The following is a 23,096-nucleotide window of genomic DNA, read 5'->3' as shown; positions in this document are numbered from 1 at the left end:
GACTTTAGTTGAAAGGAGGCAGCGTCTCTCTCAACAATTTCTGCGTACTTGCACCCCATCGCCAAACTCACCCAAACTTTAGCTGGGGGAAGCCTCCATTCACCCCAAGGGCCACAGGTCCAACTTCAACACCCAATACGTGTAAGGCGCAGAGGGATCGGAGAGGACAGGGCTGTGATTGGCCAGGTACTCACACAACATGCACCTATAGAATAGACACTGATCATGGCATTAATTTTGGGTCTCCGCTGTACAAAACCCAGTACGGTGGTTATGATAGTTGTTCTGTAAGAGAGCCACCATCTTTAAGGACCTGACATCTGCTGAAATGGCACAGCAGACGTTGGGAAGGGTTTAAACTAGCCAGGGATTTATTTAGGAGTAGGGGTTATATTTCAAGCCTTCTAACAAAAATCCTGCAAAATCTAGCTAGGGGCAGGGCTTATTTTTGGCTAAACATGATTCTATACTGGATCATGTGGACAGGGGGTGGGTTCATTGCATTATCACGGACTACATAAACTTGTATGGTTTTTATCAACTGGGTTAGATGGAGTCCTGTGTAGCCCCCAATTATTGGTGCCCTTCCCACTTATGTTGTAACTTAACCAACATTTTTGTTATGGCTGTAACAACACAAGTAAGTTGCAACGAATTACACTTCAAAAACATCTCTTGTATCCTTTGAGTGATATCTCCAGCTTTGTGACATTTTTTCTCTAGTTAGGGGTAGTTATCTGGAGAAGAGAACTAAGTCCCTAAAGGTCTTTTCAGCTAATATGCGTAACAATAAAATGCTGATTTTTGATGGTAATAATGAAGCTGCAATGAAGATCCAGAAAGGCATCTTCGGAAAGTATAGAAGCCACCATAAGCTGCCCAGACAGGTTTTTGGGATGTTGGACCTGTGCAATAGGTGGAGTTGTTACTATCACCCCTTCTTCACCCTCTTCATCTGATGTCACCTTGTCACCTTGACCCAAATGCCAGGTCCTATCCTCAAATGATGAAGAGACAACAAGACCAAAACCAACCAAGATGGTAGGGTGATGGAACGATCAGTGCTTATCCAGTGGATATTTATTGGAGTCAAAACACAACATGTGTCAAGGCTTTTAGTACCTCTTTATCAAGTGTATGCATGGACATAGCATATACACGGTCATCTTTAAATAGGCAATGGTGGAAATCAGGACACACCTGGTGGGCATATGATTAACCCTTGCCAGCCGTAACCAGCACCCCAAAGTTGTATCTCCTTGAAAGGAGATAGTTCGCACATGCGCAGTTGTCATATTAAAACTACTGTGCGCATCTCCATTCATCTCCAGTATATTGATTGATATAGTGCTCCAGTTGATAGGGATAAAAGCATCTCATATAGACACTCTTTGTACAGCACTGGGTCACCTGATGATATCCACATCACTGTGTTAGAAGGCAGTGGTGCGTTGTCTATATAGAATGTAAATTAGTCATATCTCTGCTGTATATAAAATGTATACAATAGCAGTATACCGTATTAGCAGAGAATACCTTCTAAAGTATAATCCTGGAATGTGACTATGGTGTTTGTTTCATGATAAAGTGGATGAAACCATGCTATTATACATAAAATGAATCTAATACCCAGGGAATATATAAAAAATATATATGACGTGATAAATGAGCATAATAAAATATGTAGATAAATATGTAAATAAACATATAAATAGATGGATGATTATAAAAAGATATAAAACTATTTTACCTATTATGATTGAGTTTTATGTCTTTTTATTATCATTCATCTATTTATATAGGAGCTTAAATATATATATATATATATATATATATATATATATATATATATATATAATCAAATCAAATGAGCTTTATTAGCATTACCGAAGAAAAAACATTTGGTGTTGCCAAAGCAAAGAATGATTGGGGGGTGGTGGAGGGGGGTGGGTGCAGGGTGCGTGGGTTGGGAGTTCGAGTGTCCTTGGTGTCTCATCATTCTTGTTTGGGACATGTGGGTATGGGTGGGTGTGGGGTAGACAGGTGATGTGGGGTCTTAACAGTCTTTGGGTGGTGGGTGGGGGGGTTTAATAGTCCATGGGGGGTGGGTGGTTTGATAGTCCATGGGTTCTTATCTTCCTCTTATTTGGTGACAGCTGGACACGTATTGGGCAGCGATCTCCACAGTGGCCTCTTCTTCTCCCAGTAGGATGTAGAGTTTCCTCTTCTCATCTGCAGATATGAAGTCTGGGATGTGGGCAGAGAGTCTTTGGTAGTAGACGGCCCTCACAGCTGAGTATTTGGTGCAGTGTAGCAGGAAGTGGGCGTCATCTTCTAGGGCCCCCTGGTTGCAGTGTTGGCACAGTCTGTGGCTTGTATGCCTGTCTGTGTCGCCCTGTTTCAATATCTAGGTTGTGGGCGCTCAGTCTGTACCTGCTCAGGGTCTCTCTGTGTTTGGGGTGGTGTATTCTCTCGAGGTAGGTGGCCATGGTGTAGTCCCTTTGCAGGGATTGGTACACGGTGAGTTTCTTGGAGTTATGTAATTCATTTCTCCATTCTTCGATGTACTGCTCTCTGTTTGCCTCTGTGGTCGCCTTTATTTCGGCCTTGGTTATCATCTATTGGTGTTTTTGGTTTGGTGGTTGACTGTTGTTTGGTTGGGGGGTGTCTGGTTTGTTTCGAGTTATGTGGCTTAGCCATGCTTGGTGGTGGTAGGAGTTGGGCTTGCTCCCCTGAATGTGTACCTGGAAAGCTGGCGCCCTCTTCTGTATGGTGAGCCATAGGGGGAGTCTGCCTAGCTCTGCCCTGCAGGCTATGTTGGTGGTGTTGCGGTGGACATGGAGCAGATATTTGCAGAACTCCAGTGGAAGTTCTCTGTTGGGCTAGAGTGCCATTTTAGCTGGTCTGGGTAGGTAGCCGGGCCCCAAAACTCACTACCATAGAGAAGGATCGGAGTGATGACTGTGTTGAATATCTTCATCCAGACCCTCACCGGTGGTTTGAGGTGGTACAGTTGTCTTCTGATGGTGTAGAAGGTTCTGCAGGCTTTTGCTTTCATGGTTTCTATTGCTGCTTTGAAGCTTCCTGATTGGTTGACCTCCAGCCCCAGGTAGGTGTAGCTGCTGGTTTTCTCCATTGTGGAACCATTCAGTTCGAATTTTGGGGTGGGGGCTTTGTTGTGACCCTTCTTCTGGAGTACCATGATATATATAATCACCGTAACATTAAATGTCAGAGAATGAATAACATCTTCTAGTGCCTCCTTAAAGCCTATTCACCAATGAATCATCATTGGCAATGCCATCATCATCTTCCCTGCTTTTTTCTGACACATCATTGGACTTGTCATTTGCTTGGTTTCCTTACAAACCAAATAACTTGGAATATTCGGGCCAAATCCCATTCGTGACGAAGTTTTTCACTTATCTGGAATTATTACTAATATTAAATATAACCTTAACTAGGGAAATCTTCCCTGTAGAATATCCAATAAAAAAAAGCTCCTAATTGAGATAAAATGCGTTAGGGATTAAATACAAGTCTGGTCTCTAAGGGATTTTTACATCTTTAAAATCTTGAGTAAAGAATAAGCAAACCTGCAGATGTCTATGAGCGGGGCTGCGATATCCCGGGGACTCTCCATGTGCCAGCTACACTCTATCAGACTGCTCAGTGAGAATCAGTCATGTGTGATTCACCTAATACACTGGAACACTAATAATAGAACTAGTGCTAAATACAAATGCAGAAATTACTAGTAAAAGGAGAATATTTAGGGATTTTTATACACAGCAGATTTGTTGCAGAAATTGTCTGTTCTTTCAGGACTGCTGGGGAAAGATCAGGCTCTGGCCCGTATAACTGCATATCCCTGTACACACTTTAGTCATTGCTGCGTGTTGCAATTTTGTCATTTTATGCAGTAAATTGTGGCAAAAATCAGGACAAGACCACAATGTACAATATAATCCCCAGGCACAGATGTATATACAGACATAGGGATAGACACATATACAGGACTCAAGGCTCTGCCGAGGAGGAGAATCCTATAAGAAGTAAGTTTGTGTCTAGTCCATGTATATATGTAGGATTCTCAGTATCTGCTGTTAGTCTATATTTATATGGTTAGCACACAGTACCACTTCTCTAGTCCTGTATACAGGGTGTAATACTCAGTATCTGCTCTTATTCTATATATATGGACACTGCACAGTACCACGTCTCTTATTCTGTATATATGGACACTGTACAGTACCACTTCTCTTATTCTGTATATATGGACACTGCACAGTACCACGTCTCTTATTCTGTATATATGGACACTGCACAGTACCACTTCTCTTGTCCTGTATATATGGACCCTGCACAGTACCACTTCTCTTGTTCTATATACTGGGTGTAATACTCAGTATCTGCTCTTATTCTATATATATATATGGACACTGCACAGTACCACTTCTCTTGTCCTGTATACTGGTGTATTTTTCAGTATTTACTCTTATTCTGTATATATGGACACTGCACAGTACCACTTCTCTTATTCTGTATATATGGACACTGCACAGTACCACATCTCTTATTCTGTATATATGGACACTGCACAGTACCACTTCTCTTATCCTGTATATATGGACACTGCACTGTACCACGTCTCTTATTCTGTATATATGGACACTGCACAGTACCACTTCTCTTGTCCTGTATATATGGACCCTGCACAGTAACACTTCTCTTATTCTGTATATATGGACACTGCACAGTACCACTTCTCTTGTCCTGTATATATGGACCCTGCACAGTACCACTTCTCTTATTCTGTATATATGGACACTGCACAGTACCACTTCTCTTATTCTGTATATATGGACACTGCACTGTACCACGTCTCTTATTCTGTATACATGGACACTGCACAGTACCACGTCTCTTATTCTGTATATATGGACACTGCACAGTACCACATCTCTTATTCTGTATACATGGACACTGCACAGTACCACTTCTCTTATTCTGTATATATGGACACTGCACAGTACCACTTCTCTTATTCTGTATATATGGACACTGCACAGTACCACTTCTCTTATTCTGTATACATGGACACTGCACAGTACCACTTCTCTTATTCTGTATATATGGACACTGCACAGTACCACTTCTCTTATTCTGTATATATGGACACTGCACAGTACCACTTCTCTTATTCTGTATACATGGACACTGCACAGTACCACGTCTCTTATTCTGTATATATGGACACTGCACAGTACCACTTCTCTTATTCTGTATATATGGACACTGCACTGTACCACGTCTCTTATTCTGTATATATGGACACTGCACAGTACCACTTCTCTTATTCTGTATACATGGACACTGCACAGTACCACATCTCTTATTCTGTATACATGGACACTGCACAGTACCACTTCTCTTATTCTGTATATATGGACACTGCACAGTACCACGTCTCTTATTCTGTATATATGGACACTGCACAGTACCACGTCTCTTATTCTGTATATATGGACACTGCACAGTACCACTTCTCTTATTCTGTATACATGGACACTGCACAGTACCACTTCTCTTATTCTGTATACATGGACACTGCACAGTACCACTTCTCTTATTCTGTATACATGGACACTGCACAGTACCACGTCTCTTATTCTGTATATATGGACACTGCACAGTACCACTTCTCTTATTCTGTATATATGGACACTGTACAGTACCACTTCTCTTGTCCTGTATACTGGTGTATTTTTCAGTATTTACTCTTATTCTGTATATATGGACACTGCACAGTACCACATCTCTTATTCTGTATATATGGACACTGCACAGTACCACTTCTCTTATTCTGTATACATGGACACTGCACAGTACCACTTCTCTTATTCTGTATATATGGACACTGCACAGTACCACGTCTCTTATTCTGTATATATGGACACTGCACAGTACCACTTCTCTTATTCTGTATATATGGACACTGCACAGTACCACGTCTCTTATTCTGTATATATGGACACTGCACAGTACCACTTCTCTTATTCTGTATATATGGACACTGCACATTACCACTTCTCTTATTCTGTATATATGGACACTGCACAGTACCACTTCTCTTATTCTGTATATATGGACACTGCACAGTACCACGTCTCTTATTCTGTATATATGGACACTGCACAGTACCACTTCTCTTATTCTGTATATATGGACACTGCACAGTACCACTTCTCTTATTCTGTATATATGGACACTGCACAGTACCACTTCTCTTATTCTGTATATATGAACACTGCACAGTACCACGTCTCTTATTCTGTATATATGGACACTGCACAGTACCACGTCTCTTATTCTGTATATATGGACACTGCACAGTACCACGTCTCTTATTCTGTATATATGGACACTGCACAGTACCACTTCTCTTATTCTGTATATATGGACACTGCACAGTACCACGTCTCTTATTCTGTATATATGGACACTGCACAGTACCACTTCTCTTATTCTGTATATATGGACACTGCACAGTACCACTTATCTAGTCCTGCATGTCCGACTGTGTGTCCAGTTCCCGCAGACAGGCAGAAGACACTCACGGGCGCTCACTTTGCAGACCTATTCAAGTGAATGGGTTTGAAAACTGACTGCCGGGTTTCCGTCCCCTGTCCAGTTTCTCAGGGCAGAAGCGAAGCAGAGACCGGGCGCAGATGTGAACCCGCCCTAAGTCTTTTGGTTAAGTTTAGGAAAATGTTAAAGTCTGGCCCAGGGTCAGTATTTTGTGGTTAGTTTAGTGATATCTCAGGGTCTGTACTTATTCTGTGGTCCAAATGTATTTGGTTACCACTCATTTTGGAGTCTATTCTGGATTTTGTATTAGTCTAAGGGGTCTGTATATGTTCCAGGGTCTAATTCTAAACACACATGAGCATTTATCTTCATTTTCTACTGTTATGGACATTTATGCTCTACAGATGTTTCGTTCAGCAGAGTTTTTCGTTGACGTGGCCTACTGTATGTAAATGGGAAGATTCATGTAGAACGTTCCATGCCCTTTATACAAATCTGTTTTCTGTTCCTTTAATACAGATACTTAAGATGAATAATTGTGAAATCACTGAACTGACTGAATTCTACCTGACCCCGTTCTCCACCTCCAGAATTAATGAACTTCTTATATTTATCTGTTTCTTATTCATGTATCTTCTCGCCGTGGTGGGGAATCTGGTTATCATTGTACTGGTCTGTGGTGTCCCCCAACTTCACACCCCCATGTATTTCTTCTTGTGTAATCTTTCTTTTTTCGATGTCATCTATGTCTCTGCCATTCTACCGAAGACGTTGTCCACCATTCTGAGGGACGACAAGACCATCTCCTTCTATGGCTGTATGATCCAACTATCCTTCTTCTTGTTCTGTGGCAACGCGGACATCTACATTCTGACCTCGATGGCTTATGACCGCTATGTGGCCATTTGTTTTCCTTTACGTTATTCTTTGATCATCACAAGGAAAGTTTGTTTTATTATAGCGACTTCCTACGTCATTTTAAGTGTTGCGAATTTCATAATGTTGCCCTTAATAATGTCTACATTGTCGTACTGCTCCTCGCACAAGATCAACCATTTATTTTGTGAGATTATACCATTAATGGTCCTCTCTACTAGTGACACTAAGGGCGTAAAACTGATCATCACTATGGAAGATATCTTTCTAGCCGTGTTGAGTCTCATGTTCATTTTGATCTCCTACGTAAGAATTGTCGCCACAATTTTGAAGATTCGTTCCTCCAGAGGACAGCTCAAGGCCTTCTCCAGCTGTTCCTCCCACATTGTTACCGTCTTGTTATTCTACGGGCCAAGCATCTTCATGTACATGAAACCCGAGTCTGAAGATTCTTCCGAACAAGACAAAATTCTCTCCATGTTTTATGTAGCCGTGGTCCCAATGTTAAACCCATTTGTATATAGCCTGAGGAACAAAGAGGTCCTGGGGGCTGCTAGAAGAATGTCCAAAATTATATTCCAATTTCTATTTGACAAAATTAAAAACTAACAATGTATTTGGCCTTGCTTGTGTCATAATAGTCTGTAATGTATTAGAATTTGCAAACAGAATGGTCTACAATTGTCTAAATAGGAACTCAAAATTGAGAAGACGATAACCACCAGGGTTAGAGACGTATAGTGTAAGTGGAAAGGATCAGCCATTATATTTAGAGATGAGCAAACCAATTTAGAACGAACCAGATATGACCGAATTTTCAAAGGTTCATCACCAATGAAACATTATTATACCATGAGGTCTCCTCTGTCCCCAGAGGAAACCTCATGGATACACAGGGAAGGGGAATGAAAGTAAAGAAGAGTTATATTCACCTTGTCTACCTCTACTGGGCTTCCTATGGTTTCCCAGTATCCTTCTTCGGGCTTCTTCTGGCCTCCCGCTAACATGGCTCATTGACTTAGTCAAAACTAAACAAATCTTATGAGGTTCAACCATCATTAATTTCAGTCAATCTACATTAGTCATTGTCTCATAAAGATAACACTTTTACAGTACAGTCATGGCCAAAAGTTTTGAGAATGACACAAATCTTCTATTTTCACATGATCTGCTGGCCTCTGGTTTTTCTGTGTGTTTGTCAGATGTTTTTATCACATACAGAAATATAATTGCAATCATATTATGAGTAACAAAAGCTTATATTGACAGTTAGAATGAGTTAATGCAGCGTTGCAATATTTGCAGTGTTGACCCTTCTTCTTCAGGACCTCTGCAATTCTCCCTGACATGCTCTCAATCAACTTCTGGACCAAATCCTGACTGATAGCAGTCCATTCTTGCACAATCAATGCTTGCATTTTGTCAGAATTTGTAGGTTTTTGTTTGTCCACCCATCTCTTGATGATTGACCACAAGTTCTCAATGGGATTAAGATCTGGGGAGTTTCCAGGCCATGGACCCAAAATCTCTATGTTTTGTTCCCTGAGCCACTTAGTTATCACCTTTGTTTTATGGCAAGGTGCTCCATCATGTTGGAAAAGGCATTGTTGATCGCCAAACTGCTCTTGGACGGTTGGGAGAAGTTGATCTTGGAGGACATTCTGGTACCATTCTTTATTCATGGCTGTGTTTTTAGGCAAGACTGTGAGAGAGCCGATTCCCTTGGCTGAGAAGCAACCCCACACATGAATGGTTTCAGGATGCTTTACAGTTGGCATGAGACAAGACTGGTGGTAGCGCTCACCTCGTCTTCTCCAAATAAGCTGTTTTCCAGATGTCCCAAACAATCAAAAAGAGAGAACGACTTTACCCCAGTCCTCAGCAGTCCACTCCCTGTACCTTTTGCAGAATATCAGTCTGTCCCTGATGTTTTTTCTGGAGAGAAGTGGCTTCTTTGCTGCCCTCCTTGAGACCAGGCTTTGCTCCAAGAGTCTCCGCTTCACAGTGCATGCAGATGCACTCACCCCTGCCTGCTGCCATTCCTGAGCAAGCTCTGCACTGCTGTAGCCCGATCCCGCAGCTGAAACACTTTTAAGAGACGGTCCTGGCGCTTGCTGGTCTTTCTTCGGCGCCCTGGAGCCTTTTTGCCAACAATGGAACCTCTCTCCTTGAAGTTCTTGATGATGCTATAGATTGCTGACTGAGGTGCAATCTTTCTAGCTGCGATACTCTGCGATAGCGCAGGTCCTTCCTTCCAACCGCGACCAGGCTGTATAATCTACATCAGACCAGTGGCGGATCCAGGGTTTGCGGGGCCCTGGGCAATTGACTTTGGCGGGGCCCTACTTACTGGGGGTCTTGCACCTCTAACCTGTACTTCCCAACTGTTGAAGACTAGAAAGAGGGAACAAAATGTGCGGCTCCGCGCGCCGCAGCAAATTAGGCCCCGCCCACTTTTATGTTGGCTCCACCCATTCTCATTCAATTTTCATGTGATTCCACACAGTATAATCCTCCTACAGTCACCCGTACATTATATCTCCCCCCATTTTCATATACACCCTTCATCTACCCCTAGTTTCATGTCCCCCCCTCTATCTCTGTCCCCAGTTTCATGCCATTCTCCCCCTTTATCTGCCCACAGTTTCATTCCCCCCCCCGTCTCTGCCCCAGTGTCATGCCGTTCTCCCCCCTTCATCTGCCCCAGTGTCATGCCGTTCCCCCTCCTTCATCTGCCCCAATGTCATGCCATCCCCCCCCTTCATCTGCCCCAGTGTCATGCCGTTCTCCCCCCCTCCATCTGCCCCAGTGTCATGCTGTTCTTCCCCCCTTCATCTGCCCCAGTGCCATGCCATTCTCCCCCCTCCATCTGTCCCAGTGTCATGCCATTCTTCCCCCTCCATCTGCCCCAGTGTCATGCCATTCTTCCCCCTCCATCTGCCCCAGTGCCATGCCATTCTCCCCCCTTCATCTGCCCCAGTGTCATGCCATTCTCCCCCCTCCATCTGCCCCAGTGTCATGCCGTTCTCCCCCCTCCATCTTCCCCAGTGTCATGCTGTTCTCTCCCCCTCTATCTGCCCCAGTGTCATGCCATTCTCCCCCCTCCATCTGCCCCATTGTCATGCCATTCTCCCCCCTCCATCTGCCCCAGTGTCATGCCATTCTCCCCCCTCCATCTGCCCCAGTGTCATGCCGTTCTTCCCCCCTTCATCTGCCCCAGTGCCATGCCATTCTCCCCCCTCCATCTGCCCTAGTGTCATTCTATTCTGTGAGCTCAGCTCCTGCTTTAACGCTGAGCTCTGTTGGAGTCGGGACATGCCGACCGGGACCATTTTGTTAGGTCCCAGCCGCGCCGCGGGGCCCCGCTAAGCGCGGGGCCCCGGGCAGTTGCCCGGCTCGCCCAGCCCTGGATCCGCCCCTGCATCAGACCAAGCGAAGATCACTCCGCACAGGAAACTAATGATTATGATGAGGACCATGAGGTCTTCCTCTTTCTCTTCCGTTTTTCCTTAGCTACTATGGACCATATGGTATATGTATAAGGCCTGTTTCACATATATGTTCGGTAATCCGTTCAGGGAGTCCACATGGGAACCCCGCAATCCCCCCGAATGGACTACTGATCGCATTAGCAAGCGGTGTGTAGTGAAAGCACACGGACCCCATAGACTATAATGGGGTCCGTGTGCTTTCCGCGTGGTGTCTGTACGAGTCATGCAGACAGGAAAGTAGATCATGAAGTACTTTTCTGTCCACATATTCCCTGCGGACACCACACAGAAAGCACATGGACCCCATTATAGTCTATGGGGTCCGTGTGCTTTTACTACACACCGCTTGCTAATGCATTCGGGCCCATGTGGACTAACCGATTGGATTACTGAGCACAGATGTGAACCAGGCCTGAGTGTGTAGGTATATAGTGTGTGCAATCCCATCCACACATTGCAGAAACACATGGTGGACACACTGCAATTTCCAAAACAGTTTTTTTTTTTTTTTTTTTTTAGAAATCACAGTATGTCACTTATAGCTACAGAAACACCTGCAGTTTCCCTATAGGTATAATGCTAAGTTCACATTGGTTTTTTGGTCTGGAAACTGAGGCGGAGGATGCCTCTGGTTCCGGACCAAAAATTTAGGTAGCCGCGACTGAATGCCGGCGCAGTGCACCGGCATCCAGTCGCGCACTCCGCTCCAGATTAGGCCCAATGAATGGGCCTAGTTGGGAGGAGGGAGTGTCTTCAGGCTGAATCGCGAGGCGAAACGACCTGAAGAATGAACACCTCGCTTCCTTTTCCGGGAGCCGGAACAAACCGGCACCCGGAAAAAAGAACTGACCGGCTCCCATTGATTTCAATGGGAGCCGTCTTTTTGGTCAGGATTTTGAGGCGGATACGGCCTCAAAATCCCGACCAAAAAACCCTGTGTGAACTTACCCTAAAGGAAACAGAAAGTCCTCAGAGGAAATCTCTGTGGAGTTTCTGCAATAAGCGCTGCAGGAAAAACGAATGTGTTGCCGCCGGGGGTTTTCCTGCAGCGCTTTTTGCTTCTGCTTGCTACATGGGGCTTTAGCCTAAGGCTGAGTTCACATGGAGTTATTTGGTCAGGAATTCGCCTCAAAATCAGGCTCCAAAAAAAGTCTCCCAATAGAACCGGCCATGTTTTTAGAAGTGCTCACATTTTAGAGTTTGCGGCTGTTCCACATCTTTTTTTTCCTATAATATGCGGATGAGGTAAATCTGATTACATTTCATTCACTTTGCTGATTCTGTAAAACACATAATTTTTTTTTCTGTAGTAGCCAAAGACGTTGTGTTTCTGCAATGTGAGGTTTCAGATATTTCTAGCCTGTCTTGAGCATAGGCCATAAAAAAGATTAACCCTGGACAACCCCTTTAATATGCCCCACACAGTATAACGTCCCCCTTCTGCACAGGATGTTACCCCATCACTGCTCCCACACAATATAATGGGCACGTCACTGTTCCTCATACATTATGGGGGACCAGTGAAGAGGCCACTGTATGGGGGAACCAGTGAAGTGACCATAAAAAATTTGGCCCAGACAACTCTTTAAAACAGGTTGTCTATAAAGTGGAGTAGTCACTGTGGTGGCCGCCAGGGAGGTGTAAAAAAATAAAAATAAAAAAGTATACTCACCTGTCCCCAGCACCCCGTTGTTCCCCCGCATATGTCTGTTCAGTCTCATGGCTTCATTTCTGGAAATCCTGTACCTAATTGGTCTCAGTGGTCACATGAGGTGCAGGACTCCCAGCAAGGAGGCGCCAGCACAAAACCAAATGGACACAATGGAGCGCTGGCGACAGTTGAGTATTCTTTTTTATTTATGTTTTTTATTTTACACCTCCCACCCACCACATGAGTTGCTCCAATACCTGGACAACCACTTTAAAGGATTTATCCATGTTTCTAATATTGGTGGCCTGTCCTTAGGATAGACCATCAATATTACATATGTGATGATACAACAGCCAGGAGCTCTGCAGATCAGCTTTTCCAGGACAGAGCAGCTGCAGGTAATGGTAACATTTCTAGGAGCCACGCTGTTCACTTGCCATACAAGGTGTAGCAGTAGGTTTAGGTAGTGCACATGGTATAGTGGGTGAGCAGCATGGCTCCCGACATGTTATTACCTATAGCTGTCGTGTCTCGGTACCGCTGATCTGCAGGGTCCTGATGGTGGGCCCCTATAAACAATTCCACTGGTGGGCCCTAGACACCCCAGTCCGACCCTGCTGAAAACCATAAGATTCTATGAGTTGGCCTAGGCAGAGGGTGTAGATGGAGAACAGGAGGGGTCCTAGGACGGAGCCTTGGGGGACACCTACAGAGAGAGGAGGTGGTGTGCGAGTGGGAGACACTGAATGTGCAGTTGGTGACGTATAAAGAGATCCATGAATGGGCCAGGTCTGAGATACCAAGGGATGAGAGAGCTTCTAACAAGAGGGAGTGGTCGAAGGCAGAGGAGCGGTTGAGGAGGAGGAGGACAGAGTAATGGCGCTTGGCTTTGGCGGTTAGAAGGTCATTAGTGACTTTTGTTAGGGCAGTTTCAGTGGAGTGCCGGGGTCTGAAGCCTGACTGAAGTCTGTCAAAGAGCAGGTTGGACGAGAGATAGGAGGAGAGTTCGGAGTGGACGTGTTGCTCAAGCAGTTTTGAGGCGTACGGGGGCACTTGGTGTATCTGGCCTTAGTTAGATACATAACCTTCCCTGCAGAATATTTTGACAAAATAAGGAAACAGAATTGTGATAAAAAAAAAATCCTCTAAGGGTAGGCTGTTCTGGGGTTTGTATGTATTTTCATGACTGGTCTCCATTTGGGATCCAGTCTGAGGTTTGTATAAGGCTTATGAGGCCGGTATATTTTCTAGGATGTTTACGAGGGCTTGTTTTTTGTATGGCAAGCTTTAGTTTTCAGTGCTATCTTTATAGGGTACGTGTGATTTTTTTAATCACTGTTATTCTGTTTTTGGTAGGTGAGGTGACCAAAAAACATCATCTCTTGTAGCTTGTACCATAACATGATCGATTTATAGCTTGGATCATTATAGATGCAGATATCCAAATTTTTGTTTCCTCTACTAATAAAGTTATTGACAAGAGAAAAATACGTTCTTACTTGAAATTTTTCAAAAATTTTTGAACGTTTTAGACAATTTGAACATATGATGATCTGTATTGCAATGTTTTATACTGTTGCAAGAAAATATAAGTGAACCCTTAATAATTTCCTGGATTTCAGCATTATTATCTAATCCACCATTCTAGATAAACTAATAACACACAAACGGTTGTAACATTCATGTAACAGGGTATTCCCATCTAGAGGTGAAACTTGAAGTTAATGGGCCGAAATGCAAAATTTGTAATGGGGTCTCATGTCGCAGAGGAAATTTGGGGACCCCACAAGGGCTAAAGCTCAGTAGTGACAGTCACCACTGCACTTCCTATACCTATTCTCTGTTCTAATCCCCAGAATCACATTACACTTTTAGCTTGAGCTAAATCAAATTTTTACCTAATATGTTACATTTTCTATCTTGCTGAATTTGCCAGAAACTGCTAGTGTTTATAGCTCATTGCCTAGGTTTTTGACCACCATTGCTATGTAGCAGCAGTGGTCAGGCTATTTTCTCTAATTGATAGCTAATGGATCATTCTGTCAGCTCTGCAAATTGTACTTCGTTGCTGAGCCCTAGAAAGGGGTAAGAAAGAGTCTGATCAATACTATTATCCAAATATCTACATTGTTGGCCAAAAGTATTGGTCCCCCTGCAATGCTGTCAGATAATACTCAGTGTCTTCCAGATAATGATTACAAGCACAAACTCTTTGGTAATATCTTCATTTATTTTGCTTGCAATGAAAAAACACAAAAGAGAATGAAAAAAAAGTCACATCATTGATCATTTTACACAAAACTCCAAAAATGGGCTGGACAGAAGTATTGGCCCCCTCAGCCTAATACTTGGTAGCACAACCTTTAGACACAATAACTGCGCACAACCGCTTCCGGTAACCAGCAATGAGTTTCTTACAAGGCTCTGCTGGAATTTTAGACCATTCTTTTTTGGCAAACTGCTCCAGGTCCCCCCTGAGATGTGAAGGGGGCCTTCTCCAAACTGCCATCAGGAGATCTCTCCCCCCCCCCACAGGTGTTCTATGGGATTCAGGGCTGGACTCATTGCTGCCACTTTACAAGTCTCCAGGGCTTTCTCTCAAACCATTTTCTAGTGCTGACCTGAAGTGTGTTTTGGGTCATTGTCCTGCTGGAAGACCCCTGACCTCTGAGGGAGACCCAGCTTTCTCACACTGGGCCCTACATTATGCTGCACAATGTGTTGGTAGTCTTCAGACTTCATAATGCCATGCACACGGTCAAGCAGTCCAGTGCCAGAGGCAGCAAAGCAACCCCAAAACATCAGGGAACCTCCACCATGTCTGACTGTAGGGACCGTGTTCTTTTCTTTGAAGGCCTCTTTTTTCTCCTGTAAACTCTATGTTGAGGCCTTTTCCTACTTTTGTCTCATCTGACCAGAGAACATTCTTCCAAAACGTTTTTGGCTTTCTCAGGTAAGTTTTGGCAAACTCCAGCCTGGCTTTTTTATGTCTCTGGGTAAGAAGTGGGGTCTTCCTGGGTCTCCTACCATACAGTCCCTTCTCATTCAGATGCTGACGGATAGTACGGGGTGACACTGTTGTACCCTCGGACTGCAGGGCAGCTTGAGCTTGTTTGGATGTTAATCGCGGTTCTTTATCCACCATCCGCACAATCTTGCGTTGAAATCTCTCATCAATTTTTCTTTTCCGTCCACATTTACGGAGGTTAGCCACAGTGTCCTGGATAACAGTGTGCGGTTTGGAACAAGCACAGTCTCTGACCTCACTGCTGGCCATTACACAGACTAAGCCTATCTGTCACTGAAACCAGGATATAGAGAGAGGAGATCATGGGAAACCAATTTTAATCTCTTTTTCAGAACAATTAAAGTCTACAATAAAATTGTGCAGCTACATAGAATTTTGGATCAACATTATTCAAGGATCGTAAGTGGAAAGATCCATACCGCACAACATAGGAATAATTTCATTTCTTTTATCTCAGATACTCAAGATGGATGAGCTTACCAACAGTACATTGGCTGAATTCTACCTGACCCCCTTCTCCACCACCAGAATAATTGCAATTCTTATATTTACTGTGTTTTTATTTATGTATCTTCTCGCAGTGGTGGGGAATCTGATTCTCATTGCATTGGTCTGTGGTGTCCCCCAACTTCACACCCCCATGTATTTCTTCTTGTGTAATCTTTCTTCTGTCGACATCATCTATGTCTCTGCTATTCTCCCAAAGATGCTGTCCATCATTCTTGGAGAAGAAAAGACCATCTCTTTCAATGGCTGTATGACTCAACTCTTCTTTTTCATGTTCTGTGGTGAGGCGGACATTTATATTCTGACCTCGATGGCTTATGACCGCTATGTGGCGATTTGTTCTCCACTACATTACTCTTTGATCATGAGATGGAAGGTTTGTGTCGTTATAGTAACTTGCTGCGTACTTGTAAGTTTCGTCAATTCCCTTATGTTCATCTTATGGACATCTAAGTTATCTTTCTGCTCCTCTCACAAGATCGAACATTTCTTTTGCGAGTTAATACAAGTAATGGTTCTCGCTACTAGTAACATTGAGAGGATTAAACTGATCCTCACCATGGAAGACGTCTGTGTGGTAGGTTTTTGTCTGATGTTTATACTGACCTCCTACGTAAGAATTATCTTTACGATTTCAAAGATTTGTTCCTCGAAAGGGAAGCTTAAGGCTTTTTCTAGTTGCTCATCCCACATCATTACAGTCTTAATATTTTTTGGACTGACTAAATACTTTTTTGCCCCACTGTAAATGACTCTCTATACTGGTTCATAAAGGGGACAGGAGACTCCTCTCTACTTTAGTAATGGGCGAACCTCTCAAGTTTCGCTTTATTTCCATTTCTGCTGGTTCGGTCTCAAGATTTGTTTTGGTCCGACAAATTTATTCCAAATCTGAGTTTAAATTGTCTTAAAAAATGTTATAGTGTATTACACTCTTAGGGGTCCTGAAATCCTATTTAACCCAGTTCTTGCTCTTAGGTCATCTTCTGCCGTCCTAAGATGCATTCATTAGGTCAACCATCAAACAGCAGTCCTCAGCTGTCTGTGTTCTCCTCCTCCCATCCATACACTTTAATGTAATGCCACCACCTTTGATGGCCTTATGTACCCCAGAACTTTACCCACTGTGTCCAGGTAATGGTGGTGAGCAGCATTCACTACTGTCTCTCCCGATCTCCTGTAATCAGACATTTCATCTAATTGACTGTGAAATGACTACGATTAAATCATTGAGTGCAGGGACCCATTGGGTAGCAGGAGTCCCTGCACTGTGCATTGAAAAAAGTGTGGGTGCCTTAGCTTGTATTATTTCCAAAATTTGAAACAGTTCATAACTATTAATTACTATAGCTGTGTAGTGTGATGTACATCCAAAGGCCAAATGAAATTCAGGCTGATCAACTTCATACTACAAAGGAAAGCTAAATATGGAATTCTTCAATTACAACATTGACTGATATAGCTATGGAAAGGCCATTTTAATGAATTGGGGGCCCTATGCAAACTTTTTGAAAGCGCCCTCCCATAAGTTAATTTCCTCTACACCCTCAAACACCAATGTTACATTAAAAAATAAAAATAAAAAAATAACAAAGAATACTCAGCAACCTCTTTCCCACGGACCTGCAGGATCCAGTTGTAATCATGACTTTGGTTCGACACTTCCCTGCTGCAGGCTGAATACTGGAGGACGGAGATACTATTGTATTCAACCTCTATCTGTATCCTAAGGACATGGAGGTGAAATCACTACCTGCCACCTCAAACAGAAGGACAGCACCCAAAATGTGGGACTGTCCAGCTCAAATAGGAGGGTGGCTGAGAGTGCCCCTGCAACCATAGGGCCTGGTGTGGCTGTACTATTGGCCCTATTGTTAAAGCGGTCCTGCCATATTCATTTTACAAGAAGCATCTGCGTGCTGCATCTACTGCTGATCTTCTACTTATGGTAGGGAAGGTATGGGGCCCTTGAGGGTGTGGGGATATTAAGGAGCCTATTAAGGAAAAAAAAAAACGCAGGGGTAGCGGTTGTCGCAGAGTCCCTAATGTCCCTGGCCCTGTGGCAGCTGCTACCACTGCTACAATGGTAGTTACGCCATTGAGCACATATCAGAAAGTGAAAGTTACACAATAGAATATAGAACACTGTAAGCTGATGGCTGGTCGGGTAATGGAGGGGGTGTACATCTCACCCAGACTACTCAGGTGGGTGAGATGAGAAAACTCCAGGAATGTTTGTTCTCAGCAGACAACTTTCAACTGCTGAGCATTTTGCTCAGTACCGTGCTGGATTTTTAGGAATGACAGTAGGTAGGTAGTGGGACCTGTCATTCCACCCCCCTCCAGTCCACACTTTGGGGATGTTCCAGCAGTGACTCAGCTGCAGAGAGTCTCCTCATCAAGGAGGCTTAAGAAGCCAGCTCCAGCAGCAGACTTTGGCAGAGCTTGGCTAGAGAGCTGACAGAGAGGATATATTTTTGGAGCTGTGTCCTGAGTGATTCTACTGGTTTTAGGATTTCTGTTATTTTAGGTGAGGTAACCTATTCTATGTTTAGTTAGAGTCTAGCCGGGCAGGTATTATTTTTGTATTGTTTCATTTTGTTGCTGCACTACCTTTTTGAGTGAAAAAAAATATTCCTTTAGAAAATGATGGCAGTGACACATCTCAAAAAAGCTGGGATACCAACAATTTGGGGAGACACGTTGTGAAAAATGACAAGGTGATGTCACTGGACACAATTTGAATGTTGTATTAACAAGTGTGTGACATTGACTCCTATGACTCTTTAAAATCAGTCAAAATGCTGCTACCTATTCTCTTCTCCTCATGTATTATCTATTTGTATCTTTATTTATTGTGTGAATTTTTCTCTCTCTCCCCATGGGCTCTGTTCCCACAAAATTCCTGGTTCTGGTTTTGTTCTTAAATAAATAGTAGCTACGTTTTGTTTAGTTTTTTAATGTAGATTGGGAGCCCCATATAGGGATCACAATGTACATTTTTTCTCCCTATCAGTATGTCTTTGTAGAATGGGATGAAATCCACACAAACACGGGGAGAACGGGGGGCGGAGTCTGACCGCGAGTGAAGATGGCAGCCTGAGCTGAGAGCTCTGTAGCAGTTAGCCGAGACCCCGCTCATAATTCAAGCTTACTCCAGCTAAGATGGTCAGAACAGGAAGGGAAAGGGGTACAGACCCCCCAGAGACCCCTAAACGCTCTAAACAGCAAAACGATCTGCAGAAATACCTACAGAGAAAGTCTCTGAACTCTCCGGCCCGCGTGTCTAAGATGGCGCCGCTCTCTTGCACCGAACAGGATATAGCAGACGACTCTGACATGGAGAGCACTACGGACATAGATCCAGCTGCCTCGGGTGCTGAATACATCTCCCGGGCATTTCTTCAGAAAGCTCTAATCAAAGCTTTATCTCCAGTTATGGCAGAGTTGGCGGAGATTAAAGCTGAACTCTACAACAATGGCCAGAGAGTTCAGCAGCTAGAGCATGGAGTGGGAGCAATACAAAATCACTCCACCTCAGTGGAAGCGGCGCTCCATTTTCAAAAAGAATATATCGACAGATCCCTCACATTGATCGAGGATCAAGAAAATAGAAATAGAAGAAAGAACATAAGAATTAAAGGCTATCCAGAAGCAAGTGGCGCGGAAGACCTCCACAAGATGGCCGCCGCTCTCTTCACGGACCTGGTAGGCCCTGAACGCGCAGCAACTATTACTGTGGAACGTATCCACAGAGCGGTAAAGCCGAAGCCGCAGCCAGGTGAGCCTCCAAGAGATATAGTCTGTGGCCTTTTGTCATATCAGGACACGGTAGCTATTCTATCTGCTGCAAAGGGCAAAGATAAGGTCCTGATAGGGAATGATGAAATCGGCATTTACCAAGACATCGCTCCCTCCATTTTGGCGAAACGCCGCACACTACGCCCATTGCTTGATTTGCTCAGGAAAAAGGAGATTAGATACGCATGGCTTTACCCTTTTGGCTTGGCCTTTTCCTACAAAGGGAAGAGGTTTACTATACACACCCCATCGGACTTACCTGCAATCTGGTCCTTTTTGGGGGTCGAGCCGCTGGACATACCATCCTGGCTGCCTGTCCCTCCTCTACCGGAATTCCCGGAGCTACCGGATCCCGATTCTTGGTCCCAATCCAGGAGACTCAAGTCGCCGAAGCAGAAGAGGATTCCCCCGAGACTGCTTCCATCTTGATCCTACGGCCCACTTCGTGCCTGGCTCTCCCAGCGCCTGTGAGAGGAGCTATTATTGAAGAGGACATGACATCTCTTTGCTTCCTAGCTAAGTTACTTGTTACGTTATAAGTTACTCCTAGTTGGACATTTTCCTATATTTATAGCACCTTATCTTTATTCACACTTTTATAGTGGACTTTGCTCAGGGTGGCCCTCAATTTTCTTGCCCTTAAACCTAGGTGCTACAGTTTAAGCGACATGCAAGTTTATTTTTTCTTCTCTGTTTGTCATAGACACAACATCCTAGTGGGTGGCCCACGGGCCACTTTGACCAGAGCTGATGTCTTAGATTTGGAGGACATTGTTAGATTAGAAATGATAAACTCTCTGGTCCTCTGTTGTCTCTAATGTGTTTTTTCTTCTCACCGTATGTACATTAACTGATCTCCCCTTTATCACTCGTCCCTTTCCCTCCCCCTCCCCCCACCTCCCCTCACCCATCTCTCCTCTCCTTCCCTTCCCCCACACTCAATTTATTGTCACTGTAGCCCCTGTCCTCCTTTCTCCCTGTTTATTTGTTCTAGGATTTTCTTTCTTTTCTTCTTACTCGCCCTATCTCTGACCATCTGATGTTACTAAAATGAGCGGGGCAAGGCTGCCCAATAGATCAGACCTTTGTTATTACCCACTCCTTTGTAATTACTTATTGCTTAGCTTAAGTTAAATCGGTTCACAACAGTAAAACCTAGTTTATAGGTAACATAACCAGTTCGCTATTACTGCATATCATTATTTGTGTTTTTGCCATCATTAAGGTGCATACTGTTTTTTGACTTTTGTCTCGCAGCTCTTATCTATCTCTCCCCATCCCCTCCCCTTACCTTGCCAGGCCCCTTCCCTGCCTCCCCAAAAAATTTATTCATACCCCACTCCCATCTTCTTTGTCCTGACTAGGGGTGTCTGTAGTATTTGCAGTTGAGGTTGGCCCATTAGTCTCTAAAATGGCTACTGTTTCTTTCACTACCATTAACATAAATGGCTTGAATTCCCCCCACAAACGTCATGGTATGATACGCATCTTAAGGAAATTTAAATCAGATATTATATTCATGCAAGAGACTCATTTGAAAGCCAGCAAACCTATCTCGTTCCCAACGCACCCATTTAATCAGTGGTTCTTTAGCTCTCACCCCACATCTGCGAGCAAGGGGGTGGCGATTGCCATTAACCGCTCTGTCCCCTTCGAATGCCACCAAGAATTATCTGACGCGGAGGGCAGGTACCTCTTTCTGAGAGGTGTGCTGGCTTCCAGGAAATTCACACTAGCTTGCATATATGCACCAAACCACGACCAATGCTCATGGCTCAAGGACGCACTTCAAACGCTGTCGCAATTTGCCCAGGGGGAAATCATAATAGGCACAGATCTCAATGTGACACTTAACCCGCAATTAGATTCCTCCACAAACAAATCGGCTATATCTCAGAAATCGATAGCCTCCCTTCTCAAATCCCTTCACGACCTAAAGTTGTTAGATGCTTGGAGATTTCAAAACCCCTCTATGAGAGATTATACTCATTTCTCTGCTAAGTGTAACTCACACCAGAGAATCGACTATATTTTATGTTCGTCCTCTTTAGCACAGGACATGACATCAGCGCGAATACATCCCGCTTCAATATCTGACCACGCGCCGGTAACTATTTCAATGGTCCTTAGGGACTTTACGCCCAGAGAATGGACGTGGCGGCTAAATGAAAATTTACTAAATGACACACAACTTACCTCCGATTTATCCGCACAGCTGACAGAATTTTTTGCGCTAAACACGACTCAGGAATCATCGGTTAGTGTAGTATGGGAGACCCATAAGGCATTTGTACGGGGCGTTCTGTTAGCTAAAGCAGCCCAGATTAAAAAACAGAAACAGAAGGAGTCTGATTCAATCCTAGCACAAATCTCATCCATTGAGAGAATTCACAAGCTTTCTAGACTAAACTCACTTCAATCTGAGCTAACTGCTCTTCGTGAGAAGCTCAAGAGACTTTTTCAACAGCAGGTATCAAAGCATCAATTTTTCTATAAGCTTCGGCTATACGAGCACGGAGATAAAAGTGGGAAACTCATGACTAGCTATATTAAGAAAAGGAAGGAACAGGCTTTTATCAAGCAAATCAGGTCACCTACAAATGCCGTGCTGGTAGACACACCGGGTATAGCAGACACGTTTCGTACATTTTATGAGCAGTTATATAACATCAGGAGTTCTGAATCTCAGTCTTCTTTGTCTGATAGATTGTCGCAAATTGAAGATTTCTTGAGACCCCTCAACTTACCCACTTTGTCTCCATCAGCAGCTGCATCGCTGATAGAACCAGTCACTGTCCAGGAGCTTCAACAGGTAATATCTACTTTTGCTCCGGGCAAGAGCCCCGGACCAGATGGTCTGACCCTTCCCTACTATAAAAAATTTGGAGACATTCTTCTCCCCCATTTGACTCAACTATGCAATGCACTTTTCCAAGGAAGTGAGCTACAGAGACAATCCCTTGAAGCCTTTGTAACCCTTATCCCTAAGGAAGGGAAGGACCCGGATCTCTGTGGGAGTTATCGCCCAATCTCGCTACTAAATTTCGATATTAAAATATGGGCCAAACTCCTTGCCCTTAGGCTACAACCCTTCCTACCGCGCCTATTAAACGAGGAACAGTCCGGTTTCGTGAAATCGAGGGAAGGGAAA

The 23,096-nt window shown here is 43.9% G+C and overlaps 1 protein-coding gene across 1 annotated transcript; it reads left to right on the top strand.

Moving 5' to 3' along the window:
* The first annotated feature begins 7,119 nt into the window (after positions 1 to 7,119).
* Positions 7,120 to 8,076, top strand: LOC142204447 (olfactory receptor 5AR1-like). Its single transcript, XM_075275759.1, has one exon. The coding sequence runs from the start codon at positions 7,120 to 7,122 to the stop codon at positions 8,074 to 8,076; it is 957 nt and encodes a 318-aa protein (XP_075131860.1).
* Positions 8,077 to 23,096: the final 15,020 nt, after the last annotated feature.

The sequence above is a fragment of the Leptodactylus fuscus genome, chromosome 5 (genome assembly GCF_031893055.1).
Source record: "Leptodactylus fuscus isolate aLepFus1 chromosome 5, aLepFus1.hap2, whole genome shotgun sequence".
Classification (NCBI taxonomy): Eukaryota; Metazoa; Chordata; class Amphibia; order Anura; family Leptodactylidae; genus Leptodactylus; species Leptodactylus fuscus.
This window is presented reverse-complemented; position numbering and strand designations above follow the sequence as displayed.